Here is a 12,679-nt window from a genome sequence, read left to right as displayed (position 1 = left end):
AAAAAAAAAAAAAAAAATTAAGGTATAACTTACCCTTTTAGTGTTCACTTGTGTGAGTTTTAATAAATACATGCGATTGCAGAATCATCACTGCAATCAAGATATAGGACAGTATAGAAAATTTAATTATCCCTGAAATTGCCTCATGCCCCTTTGGTAGGTAGGCAGTCCGTCTCCTTGGGGACAGTCAGTCTCTCATGCCCAGCCCTTGGCAGCCAATGATTAATTTTCTGTCCTGTAGTTACACCTGCTCAGCAATGCCGTGTAAATGGAATCGTACATTCTGTAGCCCTTTGGGTGTGATGTTTTTTGTTCTTTTCTTATAGATAACTAAATATGTTTTCTGCCTGAACCATTATAATATTTAATTTTTTGGTCATTGTGATAAGCTCCCTGTCTCTCTCTTTTAATGCAGGGTGTTTCCACGTGTAGGGCTCAGCTCACTGGTGTTTGTCTGGAACCCAGTGAGCTCCTTGGATTTGCCAGGTGCGTGTGACCCGATGTCACACTGCCACTGTCCACACTTCTCCGTTTCCAATCTGCACCCACCATCGGGGCTGGGCCCCTTCCTTGCCTTTCCATCTTTGCCTCTTCGGGAGATCCCCAGTTAAGTTCCCTTTTGGGGATCCTTGAAGACTGCCTATCTCCGACCAAACAATACTTTTTTTTCTTTTATTACAGAAAACAGATGGGTTCATACATCATGACCTTTGTCCATTTTTCAGAAAAGGTTCTCAGTGAGAACTGGGTGCCCTCTTTTTGGAAGATAAATTATATTTATTGCAAAAAGAGAACATGCTTTATCTGTAAAATTCTCATGAAAAGTCTTTTTCCACTGGCATATATGATGCTTGTTTGCAGTTTTATTATTTCTATGAAATAGTGAGTCAGCCGCTTGCTGGCCCTGCTTCAGGGGCATCGTGGAGCTGTGATCAGCTGTTCCCACCACCCATCCTTGTCACCCCAAGGGAGGCTGTCCAAGGGCGAGTCCTCCCCACTCCTTATCCTCGATTGAGTCTCTCAGATGGGCCCACCAAACCTGGTGCTGGGATGTGGGCAAACCCGTGGGTCTGCCTCCCAGGAGTCAGGGGGCTGGTGTCCCTGCCCCGTCTTTCCTGTGTGCCCCTAACTATGATGAAGACTCCCGGATGTGTGGGTGGTCCAGAACCAACCTTTCCTGGACTCTGTCTCTGGGTGTCCTAAAGGGTTGGTTTCTTTGCTCATTATGGAGATTTAAGGTTGGTCTGGAGCAGAGAATGTGTCACTCTGGATTCTGGTTAGAGTTGGAATTCTCCCCAGCCCCTGCAGTTAGCACATGATCCAATAGTGGGGTGTCAATGATGTTGATGGAGTGAGCTTGAGCCTCTGTGAAGTTTCCCAAACTCTGCCCCTTGCTCCCCTAACTGGGTGGGTCTCTGGGAGCATTCACATCACCCTCCTACCTCCCTGTTCTCACACACTCTCTCTCCCACGCTGCACACATGCACCCACACAGTAATCTCACGCTGACAGGTTCAACTCTCTTAGTATCAGGCTGAGTGGCTGGGGGAAGTTACTGCCTCACTATTTCTCCATCCACCCTCGGCCAGGTTGGGGAATGCCTGTGGGGGGCCCTCCAGATCCTGCAGTCTCTGGCAGGGACCCTTCATAGGTGGCAATAGTCAAATGACTGGTGGTGAGTCCCTGGGAGTCAGCCAACTGGCTTGAGTCCTGACCGTTCCACCATGAGCACAGGCTTTGCACAAATTCTTCTGCATCTCTAGGCCTTGATTTCCTCCTTCATAAAAATGGATCCATCATAGTGCCCCCCTCATAGGATGCTTGTGTGGATTTATTGAGCCATCCTATGAAACACTAGTGGAGTGCTTGGCTCAGAGTCAAGAGTTCAGTCAATAATATTCTTTTTTTTTTTTTTAGACACAGAGTCTCATATTGTTGCCCTCGGTAGAGTGCTATAGCATCACAGCTCACAGCAACCTCCAGCTCTTGGGCTTAGGTGATTCTCTTGCCTCAGCTTCCCGAGTAGCTGGAACTACAGGTGCCCGCCACAATGCCGAGCTGTTTTTTTGTTACAATTTGGCTGGGGCAGGGTTTGAACCCACTACCCTCAGTATATGGGGCTGGTGCCCTACCCACTGTGCCACAGGTGCTGCCCAATAATATTCTTTCTTTGTTGTTGTTGTAGTTGTCATTAAGCTGGCCTGGGCTGGGTTCAAACCCGCCAGTCTCAGTGTATGTGGCCGGCGTCCTGCCCACTGAGCTATAGGTGCTGCCAGTAAATAATATACTTAATAGTGATGGTAAGGCAGAGACTCCAGTTAGTGAAGACGCCTTTTAGATTTGCACTTGGCAGTCTGCACCTTGTAAAGTCAGGCTGGTGTCAGACAGCCGGGCAAGGCTCGGCTTGGGACACTTATATGCTGAGCTCCACCTGCTCCTGGTTCCAAGGTCTCATGCCACCTCTAACAGCCCTGTTCTTGGTTTTGCAGCCAGAGCCTGAGCTTGGAGACCTGATTGAGATCTTCCGCCCTTTCTACAGACACTGGGCCATCTACGTTGGCGATGGATATGTGGTCCACCTGGCCCCCCCAAGTAAGGGCACACAGGGCCTCCACTGTGCTAGGCCCAGGGGCTGGGAAAAGAGGGAGATGGGGGAGTTGTGGGTAACATGTGACCTCCACATTTTCCTTGTTCCTTGACCGGATATTTGCTTCTAAACATTACACGAAAAGCCTGTTCCTTGGAATCCCAGGGGGTTCCATAGAGGAGCCGAAGTGGGTGTCCAAGGGTCAGCTGTGCTTTCTTGTGATGACTTTTTGTACAACACATTCAACTCCTTTTTTTTTTTTGAGGCAAGTCTCATTCTGTTGCCCCAGGCTAGAGTGATGTTGCCTCAGCCTAACTCACTGCAACCTCAAACTCTTGAGCTTAAACCCCATGGCTGGCTAATTGCTTTTCTTTCTTTTTTTTTGAGACAGAGCCTCAAGCTGTCACCCTGGGTACAGTGCTATGGTATCACAGCTCACAGCAACCTTTAACTCCTGGGCTCAAGCGAGTCTCCTGCCTCAGCCTCCCAAGTAGCTGGGACCACAGGCACCCGCCACAACGCCTGGCTATTTTTTTTGGTTGCAGCCATCATTGTTGTTTGGCGGGCCGGGGGTGGATTTGAACCCGCCACCTTAGGTGTATGTGGTTGGCACCTTAGCCACTTGAGCCACAGGCGCGGAGCCACTAATTGCTTTTTAATGTTTAGAGTAGAGATGGGGTCTTACTCTTGCTCAGACTGGTCTTAAACTCCTGAGCTCAAGGGATCCTCCCACCTTGGCCTCCCAGGGTGCTAGGATTATAGATGTGAGCCACCACACACCTGGCTCAGTCTTTTAAGCATTAAACTCCTAAAAAGAGCACAGGTGTTTGGGCAGACGGACTTGGCTGTGAATCCAGTTTCTACTCTCCAGCCTTGGTTTCCTTATTTGTAAACCGAGGTTAAGAATATTTAACTTGGGGAATTGTGAGGCTTTCCCACCCTTTTTTAAAAAGTTTTTTTGTTTAAAGTGGGGTATAACATAAATATTGTAAAATGCATTTTTTGTGAAATTAAAAAAATAAATTCATCCCAGTGACAATGACCCAGATCCAGATCTGGAACATTTCCACTACCCTAACAGTCTCCCTCTCGGCTCTTCATCACCCCTCCCCACCCCGCCTAGGCCGCCACCATTCCAGCTTTTCTTGCTGTAGGCTGGTTTTGCGTGTTCTAGAACTTATGGGAGGGAATCACACAGGCTGTGCTCTTCTGCATCTGGCTGCTTTCACTCAGCACCACGCTTGGGAGGGGTTTGCATTGTTGTGAGGGACAGGGTCGTTCTTTTTCATCACTGTGCGTTTTCCATTATGTGAATAGACCAGTCTGTAATTTATTCTTTCCTATTTTCATCCAAGTTGTTACCTGTTATCAGAGTGGTGTTATCAGATTTGGCTGCTGTGACTAGAGCTGCTGAGGACATTCTTAGCCATGTTTTTCCCACCTCTTTACTTTTAACAAATGGCCTCCTCCCCTGTCCAAAGTGAAACCAGTAGGAGCCAAAGCAGGTGTCATCTTCCCACCTCCAAGCCCCTCACCTGTGGGTCCCAGGCCCCTCTCCTTCCTTTTGTAAGATTTTCTTTCTTTTTTTTCCGAGACAGTCTCAACCTGTCACCCTGGTAGAGTGCAATGGTATCACAGCTCACAGCAACTTCCAACTCTCAGGCTTAAGTGATTCTCTTGCCTCAGCCTCCCAAGTAGCTGAGACTACAGGCGCCCGCCACAAGGCCTGGCTCAGGCTTAAGTGATTCTCTTGCCTCAGCCTCCCAAGTAGCTGAGACTACAGGCGCCCGCCACAAGGCCCGGCTGTTTTTGGTTGGAGTTATCATTGTTGCTTAGCAGACCTGGGCTGGGTTCGAACCCGCCACCCTAGGTGTATGTGGCCAGAGCCCTTGCCAACTGAGCTACAGGCACTGCCTTTTTGTAAGAATTTTGTTTCTCAAATTCCCTACCTCCTGTTCTACTATCATGTGTCCCTCTCAACTGGGCCATTCCCGTAGGCTTAGCAAAAGCTGTCATATCTCTTGTTGGTAAAACACACGTATGCCCCAACCTCACATCCTTCTCTAGTCAGCCCCCCCAGAGCAGACCTCATCACAGCACTGCCTGCACAGCCATCTCCGGCTCCTCACTCCCTGTCCTGCTTCAGTCCTCCTGCCTCAGGCTATCTTTCTGTGCTCCCCTGCTGGGGCCGCTCTTAGCAAGACCAGCAAAAGGGGAGGGAGGAAGGGTGCTATGAATGCCCAAGTTGTGTCTCTGTCACAGCTCACTTGGCTTCTCTGCACCATGTGACGTGAGTGACCTGTCTCTGCTCTCCACCTGACTCCTGTCTTTCTTCCTCCCCAATGGACCCTTCTTTTCTGTCTTTTGTATGGGCAACTGCCTCTCCCCCACATTCCCAAATGGAGCCCGGGTGACTCCTGGGTCCCTTGGCTTCCTATCCCTTCTATTTGTTGATGTCTCCTGAGCCTAGACCCTCTCAGCTGGCGTATCCACTGGGCCTCCTTAGTCTCACAACTAGGGGAGCAGCTGTGTGTTTTGATTCTTTTGTTCCCAGAAGAGCTGGGACTCCTAAAAACCCAGCCACCTTTTCTGCAGTAATTAGCTTTGTATAGTCAAGCTGTAGGCCCAGCGCTTATAGTTCAGTGAGTAGGGCGCTGGTCACATACACTGAAGCTGGTGGGTTCGAGCTTGGCCTGGATCTGCTAAACGACAATGACAACTGCAACCAAAAAATAGCCAGGTGTTGTGGCGGGCGCCTGTAGTCCCAGCTACTTGGGAGGCTGAGGCAAGAGAATCGCTTAAGCCCAAGAGTCTAAGTTGCTGTGAGCTGTGACACCATGGCACTCTACCAACGATGACATAGTGACCTCTGTCTCAACAACAACAAAAAAAGAAGCCATAGCCCTGGTGGAATTACAAGAGGTTCGCGCTCTGTTTTCCCAGAAAGATGAACATGCTCTTGCCTCATACTTGCATAACTGAGGAGAGAGCCACTTAGGTACCATGGGGCATAGAAGGGCAGCTTCTGTGGGTTGAAAAAAAAATCACAGTAAATCATGGAACTTGCCTACTCCTCCTTTCAGATAGGAAAACCAGGGTCCAGAGACCACAAGTACCTTCTCTGAAACTGCACAGCCTAGGCCCTTCCACATTTTGCTCATCCTTTGTGGCTGATGTCAAGGGTAGATGTCCAGCTCTGAGCCCCAGTGGCCCTGACCAGGACCAATCCCTCTCTGCTTTGTGAATTTGCAGGTGAAATTGCAGGAGCTGGTATAGGCAGCTTAGGGTCTGCCCTGACCGACAAGGCTGTTGTGAAGAAGGAGCTGCTGTATGATGTGGCTGGGAGAGACAAGTACCAGGTCAATAACAAACACGATGACAAGTACTCCCCACTGCCTCCTAACAAAATCGTCCAGCGGGCGGAGGAGCTGGTGGGGCAGGAGATGATCTACAGGCTGACCAGTGAGAACTGCGAGCACTTTGTGAATGAGCTTCGCTATGGGGTGCCCCGCAGTGACCAGGTGAGTCCTCCTCTGTGTCCCTTTCCCAGGAACCAGAGGTTGCCTCAGCTGACAGTAGCTGAGTGTCCATGTGGGTGGAGAGAGAGCCCCAGACAAGACAAAAAAGCAGAGACAGAATTTTTGCCTGGAGGCCATTGCCATGGAGACAAGGATGGGGAGAGGGGCAAGTGGCCAGTGCAGGTCAGTGTGGTAGGGGACGATGACCAAGGAGGAAAGCTGCAGCCGTGAGGGTCACCCCTGCTGCTGAGCCCTCCCTGGCCCCAGCCTTAAGATGCCCCTCATCGCCGTAGAGGCAGGTTTTATGTTCCCCTCCTTTCAGAGGGGGAAACAGTCCCACTGAGCTTAAATAACTTGTCTGTGGCCATTGATTTCATCTCACAAATCTTTGGTGAGTCTCCAGACCTGGTACCTGTCTTTTCCTGTGCTGATAAGTAGCAGAAGTGGGATCTGAATGAGTGCCACAGCCTCACTGTGCTTATGACCGCACTGTCAGGATCAGTCCTGCTGAACCCTCGGGTCAGGCCCAGAGGCCCTGAGGGATGCGGACATACTCCTTTACTTGGTTTGGTTTGGTCATGCCCTCTCTCTTCTTTAAACCTTTTTCTCCTCCTATTCTCTCTCACTTCCTTCCCTCCCTTTCAGCCACTTCCCTACTCTTTTTGGAGGGGTCGGGGGGAACGTTGTTTGGAGTTGTTACTGACTGTTGATGCAAAAGGATATGGTGTTTTTTGATTTTTTGTGAAGGATGAGGTTAAGATCTGTCACTGTTTACTTTTATTCATGTTTTGTTTGGGGGATCTGATCTCTTCTTCCTTGATCAGTGTGGTGGTCAGGAGCATGGGCTCCTGGAGCCAGGCAGACCTGGGCTGAATCTGGGCTCCACCTCTGCCAGCTGTGTGACCTTGGGAGATTTCATCAAGCTTGCTACACGTTGGTAAAATACAAATTATGATACCTATCTTGGAGGATTACCATGTGAGTTAAGTAAGAGCATCTTTATGCTTAGCACAGTGCTGGCTCAGAAAGTGCATATAATAAATTGTAGTAGGAGCTGAGCATGGTGAGATCTGTAATCTCAGCACTTTGGGAGGCCAAGGTAGGAGGACTGCTTGAGGCCAGGATTCTGAGACCAGCCTTGGCATCATAGCAAAGTCCCCATGTCTAACAAACATTTTAAAAGTTAGCTGGGTGTGGTGGTGTGCACTTGAAGTCCCAGCTACTTGGTAGGCTGAGTCAGAAGGATCACTTGAGCTGGGATTGTGCCACTGCACTCCAGCCTGTGTTAGTAGATGTAGCCGTATTTGTCCTCATCATATTAGTTATTTTTGGTTGGTTTACCCAGGGCCTTGTTCACAGGCCTCTGTGGGTCTGAATAACTTGAATGGGGATAAATGGAGACTTGTATTCACCAACACCATTTATAGGGTCATTCTCAACTCTCCTTCATGCTGCTGGTGACCACCTGTGGTTACTGCACTGACCCTGTGTGAGTTAGTTTACTCCTGGTTGTCTCTACAGGAAGATACTGGTTACCTCCCAATGGGTATCCTCTTATTTTTTTCAATCAGTTGGGTTATCATTGTCCAGCAACTGTTTATACGTAATGAATGTTAAAGGTGATTACTGTAACAGTTGAGTAGCAGGCATATATCTGACTAGGTAAGGAAAGAGCAGAGTCTCTGGTCTCTGGCCTCTGGCTTCAACTTCCCCAACAGTTTATAAGATTCTTCTCCTGGGGAGTCAGTGGGCAGGACCATGAGAGGAGCTTCCCAAGTACCCAAATACTGTCAGGTTAAAAAGATGATGCAATGAAAGATGGAATCTGGGGGATGATGGCACTTAGCACATCTGTCTCTTGGCGATAATGACCTTCAAAACGTTTGTCTCTTGAGGAACGTTTGCCGAGGCACAGCTGTCTTTCTGCATCTCCCTTTACCAGCATCTCAGAATGCCTTTCTGTTCTCTCCTGTGTTAATGCTTTTATCACCGAGCTCATATCTTCCTCTTTCTTGGTTTACTCCCTTGTTTTGGTAGACTATTTCCCCTAATAGTTTACTGAGAAATGGTACATTTTAAAAAGACTGCATGTCTGAAATGTCTTCATTTTATCCTTACCTTTAATTTTGTTTTTTCAAGACAGAGTCTTACTCTGTTGCCCAGGCTAACATGCCATAGCATCAGCCTAGCTTACAGCAATGCCCACCACAACGCTTGGCTAAGTTTTTCTATTTTTAGTAGAGACAGGGTCCTGCTCATGCTCAGGCTGGTCTTGAACTCCTGAGCGCAGAAGATCCTCCTGCCTCAGCTTCCTAGAGTGCTAGGACTACAGGTGTAAGCCACTGTGCTCAGCCATAAATAGAGATTTTTATATCAACACTAAATTGTTATGTAATTTAGTAAAATATGTATGTCATTAGGTACAAATGCTGTATTCCAAATCTTTTTATTTTTTATTTTTAGAGACAGAGTCTCACTTTATCGCCCTTGGTAGAGTGCCGTGGTGTCACAGCTTATAGCTCCAACTCCTGGGCTTAAGCAATTCTCCTGCTTCAGCCTCCCAAGTAGCTGGGACTATAGGTGCCCACCACAGTGCCTGGCTATGTATTCCAAATCTTAAGATAGTAAAATAACTAAGAAAGACTTTATACCATTTACTCTTTTTATAAATAATAATTCATCTCTTATTGCAAAATGAAGCAATACAAATTAGGTACATCACACTTTTCTTCCATTGGCTTGAGCCCTGGGTACTTACCTATTCACCTGTTCAATGTAAAAGAGGCAAAATTGTCTATGTGACTTGATGCAAATGAATAATACCTACTCAGTCATTTGCATTGAACTAAGGGACCCCGGGAGGCCAACACCAGCAAGTATCTGGGCACTGAGATACAAGGGTGCGGCCCCCTCTGATGTTCCTCACTGACTTTTATTGAAATCTCAGGCATGAGAAAATACCACACAGTGGAAAGCTTCAAAGAGAGAAAGGTTACAAAACAAGTAGTTTGTCTTTAGCTATGTGATTGGATTCCTAACACATTCTGTTTTCTGCGTTTCTGTCTCATCACTGCTAATATCTGACTTGGGCCTAGGACAGTGTGCTGTGTCTAGCGAGATTGTTTTTAGTACTCAGGGGCAGCAGCAATGCTTGACTTCCCCCCAGATAATTCTATTCCTAATGCCTAGCACTTTAACCCTACACTCTATTGCACACAAAAATTGACAGCATAACAATGAAATGGCATAAACAGTTCTACTCCATGCCTTCCTAGAAAATGAAAGCAGAATATTCCATAAAATATTAAAAGAGGTGCCATCTCTACTGTTTCTAGAGATTTCATCTTTCATTTCTTCGTCTAGGATAAGGGTTTCTCGACCTCAGCACTATTGACACTTCAGGACTCATTGTTGGGACATGTCCTGTGCAGTATCCTGGCCTCTACTTGCTAGATGCCAGTAGCACCCCACCCCTAGGAGGAGGAACCATAAATGTCTCTAAACATTGTCAAATCTGTACAAATTTCCCCCTCAGGGCAAAACTGCCTCCACTTGAGACCTGCTGGCCTAGGTGAGTAATGACCATAGCACATGTTATGGACCCAATTAAAATAGACCTTCTGGGCCAGGCACAGTGACTCACAGCTGTAATCCCAGCACTCTGGGAGGCTGAGGCAGGAGGATTTACCTGAGCTCAGGAGTTTGAGACCAGCCTGAGCAAGAGTGAGACACCATCTCTACTAAAAATAGAAAAAACTAGCCAAGCATGGGTGGCACCAGTGGGTCAAGGAGTAGGATGTAAGCCCCATATACTGGAGGTGGTGGGTTCAAACCTGGCCTCAGCCAAAATCTGTAAAAAAAAAAAAAAAAAAAAAAAAAGCTAGCCAAGCATTGTGGCCAGAGCCTGTAGTACCAGCTACCCAGGAGGCTGAGGCAGGATGCTCACTTAAAGCCAAGAGTTTGAGGTTGCTGTGGGCTGGTCTGAGGTCATGGCACTCTAGCTTGGGTGACAGAGTGAGACCATGTCTCAAAAAATAATGAAATGAAATGAGAGAAAATAAAATAGAGCTTCTGCACACTCGCCATCTCATCAGAGGTGCTACATTTAGTACAACTTGGAAAATATCCATCACTATTTTTCTTCTCAGTGTTGTCAAAGCAGTGATTATCCTTTCTATTTAACTCATGAGGACATTTTTGTTTATTTTTAAGAATATAGCTAGTCCTCATCTTTATTTGTGTTGAAGCAGACTAAATTTTCCTTCAGTAGAGAATCTGTGACTCATCTAATTTCCCAGTATATGAGGGAGGCAATGAATTTAAGCTAAAATGTAATTTGTGCTTTATATACCTCAATATTCTAAAAAGAGAAATTGCCTACTTTTTACCTACCTAAAAATACTTAAGCTTCTAAAATAAGAGGTGTATTTTAGTAAGGTTTTATAAGAAGCTTTCATACTGAATGGTACTTAAAAAAAAAAAAACAACACAGCAACAGAAGTGTGACACTCACAGTGAAGTCTTGTCTGAGTCAAAGAAAACATCAAGATAAATAGAGACAGAGCACACTGGTTTAAATTGCACATGAACCTTATGGCCACCCAGTATATTGCATGAATCTAGATAAATTATGAATACTATGCTGAAATTTTTGTAAATGAAACCAAATTTTTATTCAAATATTTTATAACCATTCTTATATTATAACCTCTAATAGTCTAAATGCAATTGCTTTCAGAAAAACATGAGTATTCTCTCCTTCTTTTTTTTTGAGACAGTCTTGCTCTGTCACCCAGACTAGAGTGCAGTGGGGTTGGGCACCGTCGCTTAACCTTAACTTCCTGGGTTCGAGCAGTCTTTCTGCCTCAGCCTGCCAGGTAGCTGGAATCACAGGTGTGTGCTCCTCACATCTGGCTAATTTTTCTATTATTTGTAGAAATGGGATCTCACTCTTGCTAGGCTGGTCTCAAACTCCTGAGTTCAGGTGATCCACCTGCCTCAGCCTCCCAGAGTACTAGGATTACAGGCATGAGCCACTTTGCCTGACCTTAGCTAATTTTTCTGTTTTTTTGTAGAGAGGGGGTGTTGCTTTTCCTCAGTCTGATCATGAACTCCTGGCCTCAAGCAATCCTCCTGCCTCGGCCTCTCAGAGTGCTAGGATTGCAGACATGAGCTCCTTTGCCTGGCCTCCACTTCTTTAATCCATCTATAACATTGCTGAAAGAGAAGGAAGCACGTTAGAATTCCCTTTTTCCTGGAAACAATTCTGACTTCCCTAAATTGTTGCTTAACTCAGAAAAGCTGTGCCTCATCAGTGGGTAAATATCTGCTGTCTGGTAGCATTTGTTTGCCGTCTTACACAAAGACAGATTTCTAATGAGGGACGATTTTTCTCTTTCACAATATTCTGATTTAAGACCTGTGCAGCACACCAAGTAGCCCATTTTGCACAGTCAGGAATCCTGTAACGCCAGCACAGTGGCTGTGCTGGACCTGCCAACCTTGCAGTGAGAAAATTATCAATGGCATCTGAGGGGAGCACCGAATCTTGGCCAGGTAGTTTTGCCCATAAAGTGTGTACTATGGGATAACTAGTTATGTGTACCACTGTATGGTATTTAATCACACTATGTACAGAGCATGGCCACAAACAACGAGGTTATTGTTTTCCTTGACAAAGTGTCTTTTGTAGGAACCAACTGCATCAGCATTTGTTCTCATACTATGAGGTTCTGTAAAGAACTGGGGACATATTGTTCCTCCTCCATTATCTGCAAACCATTTCTCCCGCTCTGACACAAGCTCAGCGAGGAAAACACTGGATGCAAGTGATTTTATGAAGGTCTCCTAGCAGAACCGTGCCTGCCACAGACCTGTGCCTAATTACGCTTAAGACGAAGGTTAAAAGACTGACCAGCAGTCAAACCTCAGGCTGGTAACTTCATCCACACTTTGTCGTCATGAGTTCTGTCTGTTAAAGCTTCTGTACAACCAGTGTAGGGAAAAGTTTGGAGGTCTCTGGTGGTTAAAACATATATATATATATATATATATGGGCCATGAATGTGTTGAGCATAATTATATGAAAAGGTCAGAAAATACACTCGCGTAACTAACAACCCCTGGTGCCCAGAGCTGACCTCCTTAGCAGCCAGACTCATGATGACGGAGCTCACAGGTCACTGTTGTGGTATATTGTGATAGTTTCCCTTTTTTTTTTTTTTTTTTTTGAGACAGAGTCTCACCATATTGCCCTGGGTACAGTGCCATGGCGTCACAGCTCACAGCAACCTCAAACTCTTGGGCTTAAGTGGTTCTCTTGCCTCAGCAGCCTCCTAGTAGCTGGGACTACAGGTGCTGCCACAATAGCTAGCTATTTTTTGTTGCAGTTGTCGTTGTTGTTTAGCTGGCCTGGGCCAGGCTTGAACCCACCTGTTTCAGTGTATGTGGCGCCTTAACCACTGAGCTACAGGCGCTGAGCCAGTTTCCTTTCTTTTTGAGGGGTGGAGCAGGAGGCTCTTTTCTCAGGATGGTAATGATCACCTCTTTTATTTCTTTTTTTTTTTTTTTTTTT

At 46.4% G+C, this 12,679-nt stretch overlaps 1 protein-coding gene across 2 annotated transcripts in view; it reads left to right on the top strand.

Moving 5' to 3' along the window:
* The window catches only part of LOC100958745 (HRAS-like suppressor 3), a 31,523-nt gene that overhangs the window by 14,414 nt on the left and 4,430 nt on the right, over positions 1–12,679 (top strand). For both annotated transcript variants that reach the window (XM_023518515.1, XM_003798577.3), the window contains exons 3-4: positions 2,490–2,592; positions 5,840–6,108. In XM_023518515.1, the coding sequence (XP_023374283.1) occupies positions 2,490–2,592; positions 5,840–6,108 (372 nt within the window). The remainder of the gene's footprint in view (positions 1–2,489; positions 2,593–5,839; positions 6,109–12,679) is intronic.

Source organism: Otolemur garnettii, unplaced genomic scaffold (genome assembly GCF_000181295.1).
Source record: "Otolemur garnettii isolate 467f Iridium unplaced genomic scaffold, OtoGar3 scaffold00140, whole genome shotgun sequence".
In the NCBI taxonomy this organism is placed as follows: Eukaryota; Metazoa; Chordata; class Mammalia; order Primates; family Galagidae; genus Otolemur; species Otolemur garnettii.
The sequence above is the reverse complement of the archived record's forward strand: the minus strand, read 5'-3'. Positions and strand labels throughout refer to the sequence as shown.